Source organism: Rhincodon typus, chromosome 23 (genome assembly GCF_021869965.1).
Source record: "Rhincodon typus isolate 14 chromosome 23, sRhiTyp1.1, whole genome shotgun sequence".
NCBI lineage: Eukaryota > Metazoa > Chordata > Chondrichthyes > Orectolobiformes > Rhincodontidae > Rhincodon > Rhincodon typus.
Genome location: NC_063354.1, coordinates 40,592,038 through 40,613,516, shown reverse-complemented (window position 1 = coordinate 40,613,516; position 21,479 = coordinate 40,592,038). Strand labels below are relative to the sequence as shown.

General features: G+C 39.6%; 1 protein-coding gene and 1 non-coding gene across 3 annotated transcripts in view; both read left to right on the top strand.

The window, feature by feature from the left end:
- The window catches only part of LOC125485832 (protein NATD1-like), a 23,405-nt gene extending 4,615 nt beyond the window's left edge, over positions 1–18,790 (top strand). The window contains exons 3-4 of one of the 2 annotated variants that reach the window (XM_048610594.1): positions 11,207–11,325; positions 16,904–18,790. In XM_048610594.1, the coding sequence (XP_048466551.1) occupies positions 11,207–11,325; positions 16,904–17,020 (236 nt within the window). In that variant the 3' untranslated portion in view covers positions 17,021–18,790. Of the gene's footprint in view, positions 1–11,206; positions 11,326–16,903 lie in introns of those variants that run through there. The other variant, XR_007264520.1, reaches the window with a different exon arrangement.
- A 2,013-nt stretch (positions 18,791–20,803) lies between these two features.
- On the top strand, positions 20,804–20,903 carry trnas-aga. Its single transcript has one exon. It is a non-coding gene; the product is annotated as a tRNA-Ser (tRNA).
- The last annotated feature ends 576 nt before the right edge of the window (positions 20,904–21,479 follow it).

The window sequence follows — 21,479 nt, the reverse complement described above, 5'->3', positions numbered from 1 at the left end:
AAGGGTCTAGGCCCGAAACGTCAGCCTTTCTGCTCCTATGATGCTGCTTCACCTGCTGTGTTCATCCAGCTCTGCACCTTGTTGTCTCGGATTCTCCAGCATCTGCAGTTCCTTGTATCTCTGCCAGCCAATTAGATTTCTTTCAGTAGCTGTCTAAGATGGGACTTCCACCAAGATGGATGTAGAATTCTAAAACTTGGCCAGTGATTGTCTCCCTGATTGTAAAATAGCTGCAGGCCCATTGGCTTTTCTATTGATAGGTTCTTGGCCAAGTTTTTAGATGAATTTGGTGGAGGGGGATACTGGATGCTCTATAAAGTTCAGTGCAATGTTTCTGTGGCAAGAGGACAGATGTACAAGTTGGTAAATTACAGATGTTCAGAACTGAGGTAAAGAAGTACTGCACCACCAGGATGATTATCCTGTCAACGTTGTGATGTTATGAGCATATATAATTCTTCAAAAGGTGGCTGGATTTTGAGAATGGATACCATCAGTTGTCATGGAAGAATTGTTGGACTAATCTTTGTGATTTTATTTTTGTGTGTGAAACACTGGTTTAAAATAATTACTGACTGCAGAAAAGAAAAAATATCTTCATTGGGTGATATCTTTTAGGAGGCTAATGAAGAGTTGAAACCAAATAAAGGAAGTGATATGTTGCACTGAAATCAGTGGGACTGTTTTCAAACTGAGAGTCATGAAGAAGCTTTATCCAGGATGTAACAGACCTGATATATCTGTAGCATTGACAAAAAGCAGGATACCTTTATCTTTGATGCCCCATAATGTGCTAGAGCATTGTTGTCTGCTAAACACTACTTGAGGCTGTGCAACAGCTTGGAAGCTGCACTGCAGCGTGGTTGCATTGATATACTGCATATTCTTGGCTGTGTGGCGACTACACAAGATACTTGAAGGAACTGTGAGTTTAGAGAAACAATAGAGTTTTAACAGGAACATCGATAGTTTCAGCCAAGTGACTGTTGTGGAAATTTCCATAATTCAAGTACTAACAAGGATGCTGCATAATACTGTGAATTGGAGCAGGATTTGACATTTAAGACCACCTGTCTTGGAGATAAGTATAGCCAATCATAGCAATTTCTCACAAGCTTATTGGTGCATTCTCGAAAATTGTGACTGTAATAATAGATTCCTATGGGCATCTGTTAAAATTTCAGTTAGGTTCCTTTAGACAATTCTGCCCTGCAGAAAACAGGCAGAAGGTTAGTGTGCTGGTACTACAAATAATCAGGAAAGCAAATAGAATGTTATGTTTTATTGCAAGGGGAATTAAATGCAAGAGTAGGGAGATCAGACTTCACTTATACAGCGTGTTGGTGAGACCACATCAGGAGTACTGTACAGGCACTTCTGCTATAACGTGTGTTTTGTTAATGTGATGAATAGTGGATGCCGTTTGGATAACGTGAACTTCCTACGGGACGGTATAGTGATTTTTCTGCAATGATTTCCCCTATAACGCAATTTTTGTTCACCATTTTCTATAGCGCCAGGTCACACAACTATCGCATTATAGGAGAAATACCTGTATACAGCACTGCACCCCGTACATATGGAAGGATGGTAATGCATTGGAAACAGTTCAGAGAAGGTTTACTCAATTGATACCTGGAATAAGTGGATTGTTTTATGAGAAGGCGAAACAGGGTTAAGCCTGTATCCTTTGGAATTTAGAAGCATGTGGGACCCTGAGGGGACTAGACTGGGTGGATACCAAAAGAATGTTTCCTCTTGTGGGAGAATCTACAGTTAGGGGTCATAGCTTAAAACAAGGGGTTGCCGATAAGACAGAGATGAGGAAACCACTTTTTCTCTCTCCAAAGGTTGTGTGTCTTCTCTGCCTCAAAAGGCAGTGGATGCAGAAACTTTGAATATTTTTAAGGCAGAGGTAGATTCTTGATTAGCAAAAGGATGAATGATTATCAGAAATATATAGGAATGTAAAGTTGAGATTAAATTCAAATCAGCCATGATCCTATTGAATGGCAGAGCAGGCTTAAAGAGCCAACTGGCCTACTCTTGTTCCTTGTTCATAAAACTGATTTATATAGGTTGAAGTATAGAGCTTTGTGTGCAATACTGTGCATTCCAAGATAAGAACTTGAAAAGTAAAGTAAACATTAAATATGAACAAAAATTGCATAAGTTCAAATTAGATAAAACTGGAGTTTCTCATTTTAGGCACTCCCGTGGATTCCTGCTTCTAGTCTAATTTGATGGGTTTTTGATATGGCTGATAAGTCCAATGCACAATTTGCAATATGCACGTTGAGCATTTGTTGCTTGAACATTCAGTTAGATGAATTATTTTGAAGTTTTTTCACTCTCTTTGTTGCCTTGGCTTTGCCTCTGCATTTTACTGATTAAGTCTGTTTGATGCCATTCCGAATGAACCTCCTTCTATTTTGGTCAGTCATCATGTGTTGATGGAAATAATTGATCCGGAAAGAGACATTTCAAGTACATGTCCAAATCATTTTGGTGAAGTGGCTTTGAGTGATTAGTGTTTCAAGACTGTACACTCTCACTGGTTTTAAAATGACCCGTTTATCTCTGCTACAGGTGAGATATACTGGGCAAAAACTGGGGCTCTAATTAATCAGAATGTTGCAGAATCAACTCGTGAAGAGTAAGCACTCCGTTTAATATTTAAACTAAACAAGTCCTGAGACATGGAAAGCAAATTTACCTGAGTACTGTACACTAGCAAATGCTGTGTCTCTTCAAGTCTTTTAAAATGTCCACTCTGCCTAATCTTCTGCATCAGATATACCTCCGGCTCCAAAGTAAAAATTAGCTTGTATAGCCAAGAAATGGGTCATCGTAGAATGGAGCACTCCAGATTTCAACTTGTCATAAAGAAAATCATCTTTCGTAAGCATATACATTTTTAGCATATTTTCCTTGGAAAGGTTTATTTGAGTTCTTCAAAAACTCAATCATAAACATTTCAAGTGCTTCTCCCAGCACCTTATTCAGAATGGCACCAATTGAGTCACCGGGACTGATGTAAAGACCATGTGAAACAGCATGAACCAACAAGGTGCAATGATGTGGTGAGGAAGCCAAACATCATCAAATTGGAATTGGAAGCATAACTTATTTAATCTAGTCCCAAATACCGCATACTTTTAAAATGAATTTTTCCATATTGTTGGGTAGATGTCAATATTGTAGCTGTATTGGAACAGCTTGGCTAAGGGTGTGGCAAGTTCTGGAGAATAAGACTTCAGTACTGTTGCCAGAATATTGTCAGGGCCCACCGCCTTTGCAATATCCAGCATCTCCAACTGTTTCTTGGTATCATGTGGAATGAATCAGATTGGCTAAAGACTGGCAGCTGTGATGCTGGAGACCACTGGAGGAGGCTGAGATCAATCATCCACTTGGATCTTCTGGCTGAAGGTTGTAGTGAATGCTTCAGTCATATCTTTTTCGTTGATGTGTTGGGCTGTTCTATTATTGAGGATGAGGATATTTGAGGAGCCTCTTTCTCCTTTGGGTTGCTTAAATGTCTATCAACATTCTCAACAGGATGTGGCAGAACTGCAGAGTTTAGATCTGGTCTGTTGGTTGCGGTGTCACTTCGCTCTGTCTATCACTTGCTGCTTATGCTGTTTGGCATGCAAGTAGTCTTTTTTTTTTGGTGGCTTCACTAGGTTGATACCTTATGTAGGAATGTCTGGTACTGCTCCTGGGATGCCCTGCTGAACTTTCCATTGAGAGGTTGATTCTCCTGACTTGATGGTAATGGATGAGTGGGGGTATGTTGGGTCATTAGGTTGCAGATTATATTGGAGTACAATTCTTCAGTTGTTGATGGCCCACAGCGCCTGATGGAATGCCTAGTCTTGAGCTGTTAGATCTGTTCAAAGTGCCAGGTCTAGGAAGTGCCAGCTAAAACTGAGAATTAATTACATTTACTTTCATGTCTTTCATAAGCATATTTATTTAACAAAAGTGACAAAAATTAATAATACGATGAAATCAAAATACTGTAGATGCAGAAAATGATGGGTAAGTTCAGCACGTGGGCAACATCTATGAAGAGAGGGACAGAAATAATGACTAAAATTTTATGCTTAGAAAGGCTGCCCACCAGGACAAAAGCAGGGGCTGTTCATAATGAGATGGCCTTGTTAGGTGTATAATGCTATTTTTTTGGTGCAGTGTCACACTGAAGATCACAATGATAAACCCACCAATGATGGCCATTGCCACCTACAGACCCCTCCAGGGACCATGAAGTGGGCAGAAAATAAGGAACTACCATCCATTTTGGAATCCACTAGGAGACTGCCTCATGACCTGGTAGTGTCTCTTTGTGATGGGGACTTGTCTCAACACTGATAAAATGTCAGCGAGGAAGAGTAGGGGGTTAAAGTCCCCATCAATTGGCAACTTTTAAATATATTGGCTGGCTATCTCCTGTTGGCACCCACTTCTGGGAATGTCCCTGAATGCAGGAAGATGTTGGGTTTCCCTCTGAAGCCTTTCAATACCATTACAAACCCTTGTTCTCCCAGCCTGTCTCTGGGTGATCTGGTAAAATTCAGCCCAATCCTTTAGTTCAACAGCCTCTCATCAGCGAGGTTGCACTTTTGCAGGAAGATATATTGCTTAACTCTTAAGAATCACAACAGTCACGAGGAGATGGTGGTGTATTTGTAATGTTACTGGACTAGTAATCCATTCACTTGGTAATGCTTTCGGGTCATTGACAACAACCTATGGAATTAAAATTCAGTTACTGTATCTGGAATTTAAAGCTAGTAATGGTGACTATAAAATCATTGATTTTTGTAAAACTCCATGTGGTTCACCAAGTTTAGGAAAGGAAATCTGTCCTCCTTACCCAGTCTATTCAAGAGCATGTAGGGGTGTGCAACAAATACTGACCAATGCCAGTAATGCTTACATTCCATGAAAAGCATAAAAAGTTTGTTTCTCTTTGAAATCCTTGTTGCTGTCAGAATCTATTCTCATCTAAACCTCTTAGAAAAATCTGAGAGAAATTTCTATGTTTCAAGTGTTTCAAACTGACACATTCCAGCTTCCAACAATCTCCTAGTTGAATCTATGATTTAAAGAGAGAAGCTTAACTTTTGATCCTTGGCAGTTGCTTAGCCTTTGAATGTTGAATATCTGACTATATAACTTTAAAGCAAAAGCTATTAGTGACATTCAGACTGAAGCAATCACAGTATTATTTTGGTTTGAGTGGTTCCACAATCCAGCCTTGGGATAAGAATCTGAACTGTTGTTGATTTTAAGCTGCTTATATACTGTGTTGAGATTGCAAGATACAATTACCACACGCAAACTTGACAAAAGATTCTTCTCTGAGGTTTTGGAGTAAATTTGTAGCTCCGGTTGTGGATGTTGAGGTTGGTTTGCTTGCCGAGCTGGTTCGTTGTTGTTCCGCAGACGTTTCGTTACCCATCAGTGCAGCCTCCGATTAAAGTGCTGTTTTCCCGCCTGGTTTTTAAACTCTGGAGTCCGTTGAGCTGGATTACCTCCCTTCCAGTTTTCCTTTGCAATGGAGTGTATATGGGGTCGAGTTCTATGTGTTTGTTGATGGCTTTCTTCATGGACTACCAAGCTTCTAGGAACTCCCATGCCTGTCTCTGCTTTGCTTGCCCCAGGATCTTGGTGTTGGAACCTCAAAAGATACTTCATAATTGTCAATTGTTTTGAATATTGTACTTCTCATATCAATATCTAGTGATTTAATTACTTTTGCTGATGTGCTAGTTATGAATTTGCGTAACACATATCTTACTATTTCAATCAGCTATTAACCAATCTGAAATAAACAGACTTTTCCAATGCGTATCAAGACCCTGATTTATGTTTGAAGCCCTCCCAAGTTGTCGGCATGGTTGTTGAGGTTGGTTGGCTCGCCGAGCTGGTTCGTTGTTGTTCCGCAGATGTTTCGTTACCCTGCTGAGTAACCTCATCAGTGCAGCCTCTGAAGCTCACTCATCTCTATCCACATGGACAAGGAGAACCACCAATTCAATTGGGACAAGCAAAGCAGAGACAGGCATGGGAGTTCCTAGAAGCCTGGTACTCAAAGAAAGCCATCAACAAACACATAGAACTTGACCCCATATACACTCCACTACAAAGGATAACCAGAAGTGAAGTAATCCAGCACAACGGACCCCAGAGTTTAAAAACCAGGCGGGAAGACACAACGGCGCTTCATTGGAGGCTGCACTGATGATGTTGCCCAGCAGGGTAATGAAACGTCTGCAGAACGACAACGAACCAGCTCGGTAAGCCAACCAACCTCAACATCCACATTCCGAGCTACAAATCTACTCCAAAACATTAGATTGTCAGCATGGTTGCTGATGCATCCTTCTGAGAGGTGGCCTCCCAATTGTTTTGCTGTTGTTGACAAATTCATGCCGTGTTTTTTTGCTGCATACCATTCATGCATTCTAATGCAACTGTGTCCTATGACTCGGCAGTTCTTGAAATATTATATTTACGACTTTCCCGATTTGTTGACTTACTTTTGCCATTTCTCTCCTTGAACGGGGAGAAGGTATGATGTAAATAATAAGGCTTGAAAATTGCTACTGCCCCAATCCATGCGATATGACGATGAAGTTGTATTAGCAAGGACAAGAAATGATCATTACATTTTCTGATAATTGTCAAGTTTAACAGGGTGGCCTGGGGCATTACCTAAGATAAACAATATGCTGAAATTGATAGAACACAGCAGGCCAAGCAGCATCAGAGGAGCAGGAAAGCTGACGTTTCGGGCCTAGACCCTTTTTCAGAAATGGGGGAGGGGAAGGGGGTTCTGAAATAAATAGGGAGAGAGGGGGAGGCGGATAGAAGTTGGATAAAGGAGAGGAGACAGACAGGCCAAAGAGGCGGGGATGGAGCCAGTAAAGGTGAGTGTAGGTGGGGAGTTAGGGAGGGGATAGGTCGGTCCAGGGAGGACGGACAGGTCAAGGGGGCGGGATGAGGTTAGTAGGTAGGAGATGGGGGTGGGGCTTGAGGTGGGAGGAGGGGATAGGTGGGAGGAAGGACAGGTTAGGGAGGGGGGGACAAGCTGGGCTGGTTTTGGGATGCTGTCTGTCTCCTCTCCACCTATCTTCTCCTTTTATCCATCTTCCATCTGCCTCCCCCTCTCTCCCTATTTATTTCAGAACCCCCTTCCCCCTCCCCCATTTCTGAAGAAGGGCCTAGGCCCGAAACATCAGCTTTCCTGCTCCTCTGATGCTGCTTGGCCTGCTGTGTTCATTTAGCTCTACACCTTGTTATCTCAGATTCTCCAGCATCTGCAGTTCCTACTATCTGCTGAAATTGATATTTTCTTCGGCATAATATTCTTTCCAAGTAGATATGGCATTTAGGGAAAAGCATTCTTGAAAAATTGTCCCATTCATTCAGGGTTTTTTATTTCATAGCCAAATTACATGCACATGTTCTTTTGGAATAACCTTTCAAAACCTCCTGAGTGGTACACCACAAAGGACTTTAAACTTGAAATATCTTGCAGTGTTCCCACCTTTAGTTACGTTGTGTTCCTTTGGGTGTAATATCTGGTGGAAATATGTTGTTTGTGACTTACACTTGGCATCTGAGAAGCATAGATAAGTTACGTTTACCCTCATTGGAGCGATCAGTAATCACAAGGCATAGATTTAAGATACAGAGCAGGAGGTTTAGAAGGGATTTAAAGAAGAATTATTTTCACCCAGAAGTAAATCACAACATTTAAGAAATATAAGAGATGATTACTGGAAGTGTCATAGCATACAAGACTGCAAGCTGTGTTGGAAAATGGAACTAGAGTAGGTGGGTACTTGATGACTAGCATGGACATGATGGGCAAAAGGGCTTCTTTCCACGCTGTGAAATTATGACTTCCAATATATTTCTGTCCCCATCAACGTCAAATGTTTGCTTCAGTGAATAGCCACTTTTTTCCATCGTTTTTCAGGAAAGGAATTTTTCAGTGACTATACAATGAAACTAGCCACTTTAACGATCACCTTTTAATGATATGCAAATAACAATGCCTCTTAAAATGTTCGCAACAACTATGACTAGCAGTAGAACTTCCCAAATGTGAATTGTCTTCCTGATCATTGTTTCAGTGGAAAGCCAAGCTTTTAGCGTTCACTTTGCACACCCATCACATTTAAGAGACATATATATTGTATTGAGTTTGGTCTTTCAGCGAAACGGTTTTTTCACATGATACTACTGTTCATTTGACTTGTCTTGATTGCATGTAAAGTGTGTCACCCTTGGTGGACTTTCTTTTATTTTGTCAACTTTACTATGGATTGTTCTTGCTGTAGTAGGAGGCAGCCCAAGGGGTCTCCTGATGTTAACTGCTCCAGCATCAAAACACCTTTTAATCTTTAATTTAATGTCCAAAGTATTTCTTGCTTTTTTTTTAAACCACCAGACTCACTACCATCAATTATTGGGCATATTTAACTTGCATTGACAAGGGATTGAATTATTAAATCAAAATATATTGTTATTGAAGTTAAAATGGTGCCTCTATATCCATATGTCAAAAGCAGGTCACTTATCCAAAAGTAGTTTGCTATGACCCACTGGCAAACAATGTAATAGCAAATGTCACGACATTAAAAGGATCTATTTTTCTTACTGTGTTAGTGACATTATTACAAAATAAATTTGATCAAATTGAGGTTAAGTGAGGAATTACAGCACTCTCAGCCTTTCTAGCTCCTCCACCTTACTTATTTTATTCACCGGGCTGACAAACTTTTCATTTATCTTGACTTTGACGAAGTCCCCTTTCTTGATAAATTCTCATTTAATAATTCAACTATGCCTTAATTCCACGAGTAGATCTCTGCCTTGGTCCCTAATTGTCTCCAATAGTATGTAGAACAGTACAGCTTTGGAACAGGCCCTTCACCTCACCACGTGTGCACTGTCTATGATGCCATTCTAAACTAATCTCGTCTACCTGCGCATGATCTGTATCCCTCAATTCCTTGCCTGTTCACGTGTCTGTCTAATTGTCTCTTAAATGTTGCTATTGTATCTTATTTACCACCTCCCCAGGCAGCACATTCCAGAAACCTACTAGCTTCTGTGTTTCTTCAAAAAAAACTTGCCTCACACATCTCCTTTAAACTTCCCCCTCGCACCTTAAACCTATGTCCCTTGGTATCTGACATTTCCACTCTGGGAAAAAGACTCCAATTATTCACCCTATCCGTGCCTCTCAGAATTTTATATATTTCTATCAGTTCGTCTCTCAGCCTCCAATGCTGTAATGAAAACAACCCAAGTCTGTCCAACCTCTATAGTTAATACACTCTGATCCAGGCAACATCCTGGGAAAGCTCTTTTTCACCCTTTCAAATCCTCAATGTTCTTCCTATAGTGTGGTGACCAGACATGCACACAATTCACCAAGTGTGGCCTAATTAAAGAGCTGCAACATGACTGATCAACTTTTATACTCAAATGCCTTTACCGAAAAAGACAAGCATATCGTATGCCTCTTTACCATCTTATCCACTTGAGTTGCCACTTCCAGGGAACTGCAGACTTGCAATCCAAGATCCACTGTATATCAATACTCAAGGTTTCCACCATTTATTCTATCCTTCCCTTTTGTATTTGACCCCTCAAAATGCATCACCTCTTAAGTGTTGATATCATATCTGCTTTACCAGATTGTTTGTCTGAATTAAACTCGACCTGCTTTTTCTCCGCTCAGCTTTCCAATTGATCTATATCCTGCTTTATGTTTTGACAACCTTGCTCACTATCTATAACTTCACCAATTTTGGTGTAATCTGCAAACTTACTAATTAGCCCACCCACATTTTCATCCATAACATTTATTTATGTGACAAACAACAGAGGTCCCTGTACTGATCCTTGTGGAACACCACTGGTTGCAGACCTTCAGTTAGAAAAACTTCTGTGATCAAGCCAATTTTTGTATACAATTTACTGACTCACTGTGGATCCCATGTGACTTAATCTTCTGGACCAGCCTACATGAGGGACCTTGTCAAATGCTTTAGTAAGGTCCACATAGACTACATCCACTGCCCTACCATCAAACATCTTTGTCACTTCCTCAAAAAACTCAATCAAAATTGTGAGACAAGACCTCCTCCACATAAAGCCATCCTATCCTAATATGTCCACTCTTTTCCAAATGCAAGTGAAATGTTCTGACATTTTACTGTCATTATAACTGTAGAAGACCTTTGGTTTTTGTTCATGTATTGTCTCTCTGCCTCTGCCTCTGTTTTCGTATTCAACTAGATTCTTCTTTGTATTATCAAGCTGACATTTGTCATACGCCCCTTTTTGTACTTTAACTTAGTTTTTCAGTCTTTTGATATCCAGGGAACTCAGGCTTCGTTTGCCCTGTTTTTCCCTTTGAGTGGAATATGTTGAGACTATACTGAACCATCTCTTTTTATAGGCCTCCTGTTTGTCCATTGCATTTCTGCCTGCCAGTCTTTGACTGTAACTTACCTGAGCTAGATCCCTCTTCAGTTTGCTGAAATTAGCCTTTTCCTGGTTAAGTATTTTCCTCCTGTGGGGAAGGAGTGGGAGAATGGTACTAACTGGTAGCCCAAAGAGTTGACATAGGCACAATAGTTGAATGTATTCTATGGTCAGTAATTGTATAAGCAAGAAATTCACTGCAAATTGGTTAAAAAAGATTGCTTGTAAAATTACGTTCCACAGTTTTATAACAACTGTCCATGATAGGACTGCTGAATGCTTCTGAGGGTCTACTACTGAGAAAAGTCATCTAAAATTAGGGGAAGGAATTTTAGTTCCCTGTTGCCGTCAGTGGATGCAGATACAGATCTCAAGAACTAAGTTAACCCCCTTGGATTTAATTTGCCTCACACAATGGTGACTGGTAAAAAATAAACTGTAAAAGTGTGTGATGGATCCAAAGACGACTCTTTGCACAGAGTCTGTGTTTCTTTACTGCTGCAAAATGACACAGATCTGGCTGTGTGACTTAGATCAGCTACCCCCCTATTATTTTAAGCACATATCAGTTAAGTTTATGTTGTAATAACACTTGAGACAATTACATATGCAGATCGTGGATAATATTTTACATTGTCATAGTCCAGAAAGAGCTCATTATTAAATGATACCAGTTGTGTATTCACAGGTTCTACGGATGAAGCTGTTTTGCGGTACAAGTACATCGGACTGAAAATGGTTGATCTGTACTCCACAACAGTGCCTGTTAAGTTCAGGGGACAAGGACTTGGCATGCAACTGGCACAGGTATTGAATATCCCCCTGATGTGTTTTGATTTTTAAAGAAAATATACAATAATTTACATTTTTGGTGTGATCAAGTACGAGGAGCCAACATCTTGGGTCAGCTGTGGCCTAGTGGTAGCACTTTCACCTCTGAATCAGAAGAGTTCAAGTCCCATCCAGAGACTTAAGCAGCCCTGTTTCTCCAGGAGTGTTGCACTGTTGGAGGTGCCATCTTTAAAATGAATGTAGGACTAGGAATAAACCATGTAGCCCCTTGAATGTATGGTGTTTTTCAGTTAGATCATTACTGCTTTGAGACCAAATTCCATAAACCCACCTTAGTCCCATATCTCCTCATACCTGTGAATAACAAAAATCTGTGAATCATGGTTTAAAATTTGCTATTTATCTAGCATCAGTTGCTATTTGTAGAAAAATATCCACATTTTCCCCATCCTTTAAAACAGAAGTTTTTTTCCTAATTTCTGACTGAAAGATTTGGCTTTTGGCTTTTAGACTATGCTTCCTAGTCCTGGACTTCCCTTTGTTGTCTCTAGGACTCCCTTTCTAACAGCATTTGTGGATGTACATACATCTTAAGGACAGCAGCTCCCTACCACTTTATCAAGGGCAATTAGTAATGGGCAATAAACTCTGGCTTAGCCAACAACACCAACATCCCATGAATGAAAAAACCTCCACACCAATAAAAGTTGTTTTCCTTTAGAACATAGAACAGTACAGGCCCTTCGGCCCACGATGTTGTGCTGAACTTTTACCCTAATCCTAACTTCTATCTAACCTCCACCTCCACCTCTACCTTTATACTATCATCCATATGCCTATCTAATAGCCGCTTAAATGCCCCAATGAGGCTGACTCCACTACCCTCTCCGGCAATGCATTCCAAGCCCCTACCACTCTGTGTAAAGAACCTACCTCTGACATCTCCCCTATATCTACCTCCACTCACTGTAAAACTATGCCCCCTCGTAATAGCTAACTTTACCCTAGGAAAAAGTCTCTGGCTGTCCACTTTATCTATACCTCTGACCATTTTGTACACCTCTATCAAGTCACCTCTCATCCTTCATCGTTGTAAAGAGAAAAGCCCTAGCTCTCAACCTTTCCTCGTAAGACCTTCCTTCCATTCCAGGCAACATCCTCTGCACCTTTTCCAACGCTTCCACATCTTTCCTGTAGCGAGGCGACCAGAACTGGACACAATACTCCAGGTGTGGCCGAACCAGAGTTTTGTATAGCTGGAGCATAACTTCATGACTCTCGAACTCAATCCCTCTATTAATGAAAACTAACACACCATACGCCTTCTTAACAACTCTATCCACCTGGGTGGCAGCTTTCAGGGAACTGTGGACATGAACCCCAAGATCCCTCAGCTCCTCCACACTGCCAAGAATCTTTCCGTTAACCCTGTATTCTGCTTTCAAGTTTGTCCTTCCAAAATGAATCACCTCTCACTTTTCGGGGTTAAACTCTATCTGCCACTTCTCAGCCCAGCTCCGCATCCTATCAATGTCCCTTTTTGTAACCTAGAACAGCCCTCCGCACTATCCACAACTCAACCCACCTTCATATTGTCCGCAAACTTACTAATCCACCCTTCCACTCCTACATCCAAATCATTTACAAAAATCACAAATAGAAGAGGACCCAGAACAGATCCTTGTGGTACACCACTTGTAACTGAGCACCAAGTTGAATATTTTCCGTCCACTACCACCCTTTGTCTTCTAAGGGTCAGCCAATTTGTTCCACTAAATATCTTGTAAACTTTGATAAATTCCCCTTAACCTTCTAAATTCCAAAGAAGATCTCTCTTGATTGTTTAAATTCCTGTTGTAATTTCACACTTAGTGTCCAGGTTTAAATTTGGTAAATTTACTTTACATGTCTTTCTTCTTTATACAGCTGTAGCATGAGTTTTAGCCCAATGTTATCTACTCCTCCAGATTTGAAGGCCAATGATTCTGCATTCTATTCATGTTTTGAATTATTTTCTGTACCTGTTTATGACATGGTAATGGTTAATATACCTGAACCGCACAAGTTTCTTTGGATCTCCACTCTTGTAGCTTTACAGCATTTAAAAAGTGCCCTGTTCTAATTTTAGGTCCAAAAGGATGATGTCACCTTTGCCCACATTAAAATTCAATTGTTACAGTTTTGCTCATTTACTTAATTGAACAATATCTCTTTTGTAATTTAGTGCTTCATCTATGCTGCTTACATTCCCACCTATCTTTGTTTCATCTGCAAATTTTGATATGTGACTTTCTATCCCATCTTCTGCCTTGTTATTAAAGTGATTAGTTGAGGTTTCAACAAAGATTATTGAGTCATCACTGCCATTTAAAGTGCCTGCTCATTATTCCTGTGCTTTGCCTCCTCCTTTATGCTCAGCAAGCTCTTTAACCATGCCAATAATTTCCCTTTTCTATGGGCTTTAAGTTTATTTAACAATTTCTTGTGAAATACTTCATGAAATGTCATTTGAAGTCCATATAAGGAACATCTATAGATGTTCCCTTGTACACTTTCTAAATTGCCTTTTGAAAAAATTGAATCCAGTTTGTCTTTCCATTTACAAATCCATGTGTGCTCTCTCTGATCAGTTTAAAAACTTTTAATGCTGCCCAGTTAGTCTATCCTTTATTGTCGACTCTATCTATACAAACAATTGATGTTGGGGTAATTGGTCTATAAGGAATTGCTTGGTGGTACAGAATTTGAACGTGGCCAAAAAGAGACAAAAGCTGAAGCTTTCTATCTTGCAGTCAATACAACTAGGACATAAGAAACAAACTTGTGTCCCCTTTATCAATTTTATACTGCAAGAGATGAGGGTGCTGATTGGATGGGCTATCAATGGCATGGAGATGCACTAAGAACAATTAACTATCAATCTTAATTTGCCGACCAGGCAGCTTAGATTCTGATTGGTCAGGTTGCTGCCCTGCAGATAGAGCTGAGATTGGCTATCTCCAGGACCCCTTTTTATGTAAAAGGTGCAGTGTTTGTGCAAATACATTTTGTGTACATAAAACCTGGGTGTTGTGTGTGTGTGTGTGTGTGTGTGTGTGTGTGTGTGTGTGTGTGTGTGATGATCTTAAATTGATTTCCACTGTGAATCTGACCACAGTCTGGGTGATTTAATAAATGGCTTCCAATAGCAGAATGATATCTAATGGTGGATATATTTTTGAGCCTTGCAACCATAGACTATTGGAACACAGTCAGAATGTTGATCACTTTGAATGGTCAAATGAGATTTGTTGTTTGATATGGTCCAGCAGTCATTGCGATGTACAGCCTGAACACCTTGCATCACAGCAGCCCTGAAACTAATATATTCCTCAATTGTGTGGTAAAGTATCTTTTTGGCTTAATGGCAACATTCTTTTAGTTGAGAAAACCATGCGTAGGTTTTTTTGCATAGTAGCAGTATGAGACAGCTAGCTTCACATGTTGTTGAAATTTTTGAAACCTTTCAGCATAGTCTGAACGAGACCGGGTATCACTCGGGGCCAAAAATGGTGGACATACGCTTTTTCATAAGTTTTTGCGATATACGAGTGATAACTTCCTCAGCATATTTGTTATCGTGCATGATAGTTTTGAAGTGCCCTATCTTAGCATTAAACTTGCATGATGAACAGGTGGCTAGGGCCCTATTCGTGAGGTTGCCAATAAGATTGACTTTTTAGCACATTGGACTGTAGGAATTCTGAAACTGATGAGTGAACATAGGCTTTCAGTAGATGGTAGTTAAGAACCCATTGGCTGACTTCTTATTGGCAGCCTTGTGAATTGGACCCTAGTTTTGATGAGTGCAAGATGAAAAGTTTCAATTTCTCCTCTTAGCAATGATCTATAATCCTCGGTTTCTCTACTGCCTTTCCTACAGAGTGGATGATGTGCTCTGAAAGAATGGTTTCCGAGCATGAGCATGAGCATTTTGGAAGATTATCATTAGGGAATCTGTAATGTTGATACCAATATCCTTTTAAAAACCCGAGATGGAAATGATCTGTCTGGGATTGTCACTCTTTGTGCCATTATTTCTTTATTACTGCTAGGTTTCTTACATTAAAAACTGAATTTGTATGGGTGGAAATTAGAAATAATAAGGGTCAGAAAATGCTGATAGGTTTGGTTTCTTGTTCCCTAATAGCAGTTATACTGTTATACTGACAAACTATCAGGTAGTAAATAATAGGAACCTATAATAAAGGCAGTGTAATAATCTTTGAGTCTTAATCTTCTTACACTTTGGATACAGAAGCAGGCTGAGTAGGATGATAAAATGGGAAAGGGGGCCACATGGATACATTATGAGGAAGATAGGGTGGGTAAGGCGGCATAATGTAGCTAGGGTAACAGGGTGGTTGGTGGTGAGGTCAAGTCAGATTGGGAAGGTTAGTTGGAGAATGCTGCAGTTTCAGAGGTGGGACATGGTTTTGGTCAGAGGGCCAGAAGGTGTTGGAAGGCAGGGGTTGGAGGTCTGGGAGCTTTGGATTTTTGGGGGTGGATGAAAGGGTTGTGATGGAGGGAGTTGGAGTGTCAAACGATTGAGGATTCAGAGAATTGAGGATTGGGGTCTTGAGGGTCCGGGTAAGTGGGGTTGGGGGGTTGGTTGTGGGTTAGTTTATTTGGAAGTTAGAACTGGTTTTTATGCCTCCTAGCATTTCCTGAAAAATGAAGTAACTCAGAGTTGGAGATTTTTTTTGAACAGTTCTAGATGCTGAGTAATTGCCAATTGGAAGTTTAAACTTCCTGGCAATTCCCACATTATCATCGAATTGGGACCTTTGAGGAGTCCCACCATGTAGCTTTGGTGAGTCAGGGGGTATACCTGGTCTCTGACTATCTGAAAGATCTGGGCCAATATTGCAGAAGTTATTCTGGGTGACCCAAGAAATTTATTAGCTTTCCTATATGTGTTTGTTTGCTTATCTCAATCGAAATGAAAATTTATAATCCACTGTTAAAGCTACTCTGCATTTGTTAAAAAATCAACTAATCTATATATGTTTGCAATCTATCACTTCATAGATACCAACAGTAATCTGTAGCCAACTTCTGCAGTTTTAAATGCCTGTTACCATTAATATTTCCCGTATCTGCTTACTACCCCTTATGAAGTCTGTAACATTGATGTGATTTCATCCTTCATCGTGAATGTTACTTCTCTCCTCTTGCCCTATCTTTTCTGTAGACCTTAACTGGTATATTTAGAGATGTTAAACTAAGGGCCTTTGAGCCCTATCAAGTGGATAAGTTATCCTGTTACTCCATTTTGAAGAAGAGAATGTTCTCGGTTCTGTGAAGTCCTGACCAATATTTATCTTAAAATCAATATCACTAAAATATTATTCAAACAATTTTATTTGTGGCACTTGCTATTTACAAATTAGGATACTCCATTTCCTATGTTTTGATAGGAATTGCATTAAAAGTTGATTGGCTGTAAAACATTTTGGGACATCTTGATTCTGTGTATGGTGCATAGAAATTTAAATATTTCTTTAACTCCTCCCATCTTAATTTTTTTTTGTTAAACTGGACTTGTTCACAGGCTGCCATGAATTTTGTAGTACAGGAGGATCTCAAGGCACGCGTCAGTTGCTGGTTTGTAAAGAAATACCTGGATGATAATCCACTTCCTAAATACATGGAACGGATAGTGAAGTGACAGGGCAGATCGTTGGCCCTCTTAACTTTGGTTTTGAACAATGATCTCCAACCTCGCATTGTATGAAAGGAAAAGCACAAAAGAAACAACTGTTTAATCGTTTATTCGTTATTTTGGTCCCACGTTAACTAAATTATCATTTACAGACAGGAATATACATGTATTTATGGACTAATGTAGCTTATGTTTAGTGTTGCTCTGATACTTTGAGGAGCTTCCTATAAATCATAAAGATCAGAATAGTGTGTTTTGGGCTGAGTGCATTATTTCTATTCTGTTTATTTAATTCAAAGTAATATCAACAGAGAAGTTAAAATCTTAAGGTTACTAAACATAGGACACCCAAATAATAAAGCCCTGGGTGCAATACAATTAGGACCTGGAAATAACTAAATCCCTTAGTATAATTTACGTAGTTGAAAGGTTCCAAAATGTTTGCTTTCTTCGTTACTTGTTTCCTCTGGTTGAAATTTAAAACAGATTGTAACTAATTCAAAGACTTACTGTATTTTAAACACCATTGCCCTTCTTTGTACCTTGTATGTTATGTGCTTCCTTGTATTAGTTATTTTAAATGCCTTAATTATAAATGACTTTTACACCGTGTACTTTAATGAAAGGTCATGGACCTGAAATGTTAGCTGCTTCTCTCTTCACAGTAGCGTTTGTATGTGCTGAGTGTTTCTAGTATTCTTGTTTTTATTTCAGATTTCCAACGTCCTCATTATTTTGCTTGAAATATTGTTTGTTCACATTTTGACTTGCGTGCACTAGATATTTACGTTAATGTACCAAAATGCTTCAAAATGTTTAGCGGTTTGAATGGGAGTTAGGCCTGAACAGAACTAGGAGGATAGTGACTGATGGCGTTCTGAGTCAGACAGGCTTTAAAAAGGCTTCTAAACATGTGGAGAGATGTAACTAGGCAAGTGATTTAGGAAGGAAGCTACAGAGTGAGGACAAGTTGAACGAAAACTCTGCCATTAATGATTGAAGAGAAAGAGGGGGAGGAATGAATAATAGACCAGATTGATTGAATTGCTCATAATTTCCTACTGTGTTTCTAGATTTAATGCTACAATATCTGCTTTGATTTTGGTGGGTTTTCAGACTTTAGGCTGGGTCCAATTGGAATTGGAATTGGAGGAAACAACCGTTAACCAATGCTAAACAATACCACTGACACAGAGATCCATCCATGGAGATGTGGAGTTATCATGTCTCCAGTCTATGAAGTATTCTGTGAGATTAGTATATTTCACCAGCAAATGGAAAGTTGGCCACATCCAGATTATGGTTTGGATTGCTGAAAAGAATTTCAAATTTAAGAAAAAAAATTAAATACCTTCTTCCCATCTTGTGAAAGGATTGCAAAGAACAGCAGCTTTAATTTGATAAGCCTTGCTCAGTTGTGGAAAACTATTTGATTTCTATGTCCATCTCAGCAATACTGCCAATTCCACAGGACTTTTGGGTTCAACAGTTAGAAGGAAACACTTGAAGACTCTGGTGTAGAGATGAACCGATGTTATGTATACTGAGCAAGTTTGAGTGTTTTGTTGTTGGATCTTTTTTGGTATTTTTTGCTTTCCTGTGGAGGCGTAGATATGCTTTGTAAATTAAATTTTTCTGTTTTGATTTTGTGCTACTACTTAACCTTTATGATTTTAATAAACCAGATTGAGAGTTTGTATTCATAAGCCATGCAGTTTGATATGGCAATAATTCTGATATCCTACATGACAACGTGAGTGGGTTTATGTCAGTTCAATGAGCTAATTTTCTTCCTGACCTCATGAGCAATCCTACATTACCAGAAATTGTGAGAATAAAATGAAACTGGTTTGTAGGGAGGAAACACACTGCTACAAAAGTGTGTTCTTTAGTGCTGAGCATAAGAAAAATGTTGAATATAAGACCGAAAATCATAAAACTTTTCTCCTTTATAGAAAGTACTAGCCTACTTGCTATGAACAGTGTTGGGTCAGCTGTGAGGACCTACTGTAAGATATGTTATGACTTTATTATCTGTTTAGATTAGAACTGTTCCTCCTTGCTCTTCTTTTCCTGCTGTTACTATTCATCAGTAACATTGCATTAAATCTTACCTCCAAATGCCACATAGACTTCCTGCTGTTTATAATGCTTTAAACCAAGAAGAAAGAGCAGGAGTAGGCCATTCAGCCCATTTAGACTGCTCTGCCACTGAATTTGATCATGGCTGAAATCAACTTCAGCTTTTTTTTTCCCCACATCACTTTTGCTGCCAATGAATGCCTCCCCTCCCAGTCATTGCCCACATCCGTCTTCCACCTCCATCCCAACGCTTACTTCTGAGACACGTGTCAAGAAGTTTGTTGCTGTACAATTACCAGCTGCTTGTGAGGATATAAGAAATGCTGATAGCTGTCCAGATGGGCCTGAGGCCTAATTTTACACTGCCAGCTTTGCACTTGGAACTGGGTGTCAAATTTCCACCCCAAGAATTTCTGCAGAAGTAAAAAAAAGAAATTTTTGATTTTACCTTCCAGTGTTGCAGTGAGAGATCAAATGGCAATGGCTGAAAATAGAACAAAATTATAGAATATCAAAGGAAGACCATTCAGCCCATTATGCCTATTCAAGCCTTGAAAGACTTAAATAATATGTAGTTTCCTTTTTTTCTTAATTTCACAGAACAATGAAATCAGACAACATAGAAAGAAGACATTTTGCAGTAAAACCTATTTTGTTTTTAGCTTTAATCCTCTTTCCTCACAGCTTTGCAGTTCTTTCCTCTTCCAGGTATTTATCTGATTCCATCGTTAAAGCAAGTATTAAATCTGCTTCCATCACCTGTTCAGGCTGTGCATTGCAGATCATGACCGTTCGTTTTGCACAAATAAATGTCTTTGCTTCCCCTAATTCCACCAACACCATTCCCAACCTCAGCTTTTGTTCTTTACCTATTACCTTAAATATATTTCCACTGGTTCCCAAACCGAGCGCAGTTTCTGCCTATATTCTCTTTTAAAACTTTTTCCCTTTATCTTCTGAATTTTTTGACACATCTCTCCCTACCCTGATGTTTTTTTTTTAAAGAAGTGCAAACATTATCTTGCCATACTGACTGCACCTCCCAAATCCAAGCTTCCAGGTAAATATGACTGCTGATATTTTGAAGTGTGCACTCAATTGAATAACGTATTATTGCAAGAGGGTAACCATAGGCAAATGTAGAACAAATATTGATTTCAGGTTCCTGGTTGCAAGTACTAAAATCCTGTGTGAGTTGGTTGCAATGTGGTACTGGTTTCTACTGGGGCCATTCTAATATGCCTAGTTGTAACCCAAAAGATAATTTTGAAAATTAGAGCTCACTGATTCATATCTACATACCCCATTGTGGTCTAGAATAAAATATTGATGTGTGTGTCTGTGTTTTTTAGGATGATGTTAAAAGTAATTTCATATTATTGTGCCATCCTGATCACAATTGTGTGGATTTTTTTTTTTACTGCTATTGCTTGTACGAATTTCTTTTGCTGTCATTTCAGTTCAGCTTGTGTATAGTAATATCATTTACACATTCCTGAAGGATAATGCCAGTAAGGATTACCTCGTGCTGTTTACCCTGCTGCTTATTCAGCAAATAGCCATCAATTATTGTGACTCTTGTCACTCACGTTTAGAATCTTGCAATTTTCTTTGTGTTTCGGGCAAGCAACAACTTGTTTCAGATAAAATTCACATCTATTGACTTATCATGTGAATAGATGTAGCTGTGGTGTACTTGTAGGCCTAGTAGTCATGGCCGAGTGGTTAAGGCGGCGGATTAGAAATCCGTTGGGGTATCCCCACGCAGATTCATATCTCCACACAGGTTCAAATCCTGCCGACTACATAACGGGCAGCACAGTGGCTCAGTGGTTAGCACTACTGCCTCACAGAACCAGGGACCCGGGTTCAATTCCAGCCTCGGGCAACTGTCTGTGTGGAGTTTGCACATTCTCCCCGTGTCTGCGTGGGTTTGCTCCGGTTTCCTCCCACAGTCCAAAGATGTACAGGTTAGGTGGATTGGCCATGCTAAATTGTCCGTAGTGTTCAGGGATATGTAGCTTAGGTGGGTTGTATGGGGATGGGTCTGGGTGGGATGCTGTAAGGGTCGGTGTGGACTTGTTGGGCTGAAGGGCCTGTTTCGACACTAGGGATTCTATGAACTTCTGTAAAAGTTCCCAATACCTTCTGCTTAAAGCCTGTCTGAGAGTCAGTGGGTTAGTCGTAGCTGTTTCATTAGTTTCCAAGCGTAAAGTGACTTTGTTTTTTAAACTGAACTAAAATCAATTACATTTTGATAACTATTACTCAATTTTTAAAACTTATTCCTGAACTCCTATCAATGAACAATGATTGACAGTTTAAAAAAAAAAGCCAAACAATATCAGTTCAGCCAAACTGTACATGACTGTACTGCTTGGTG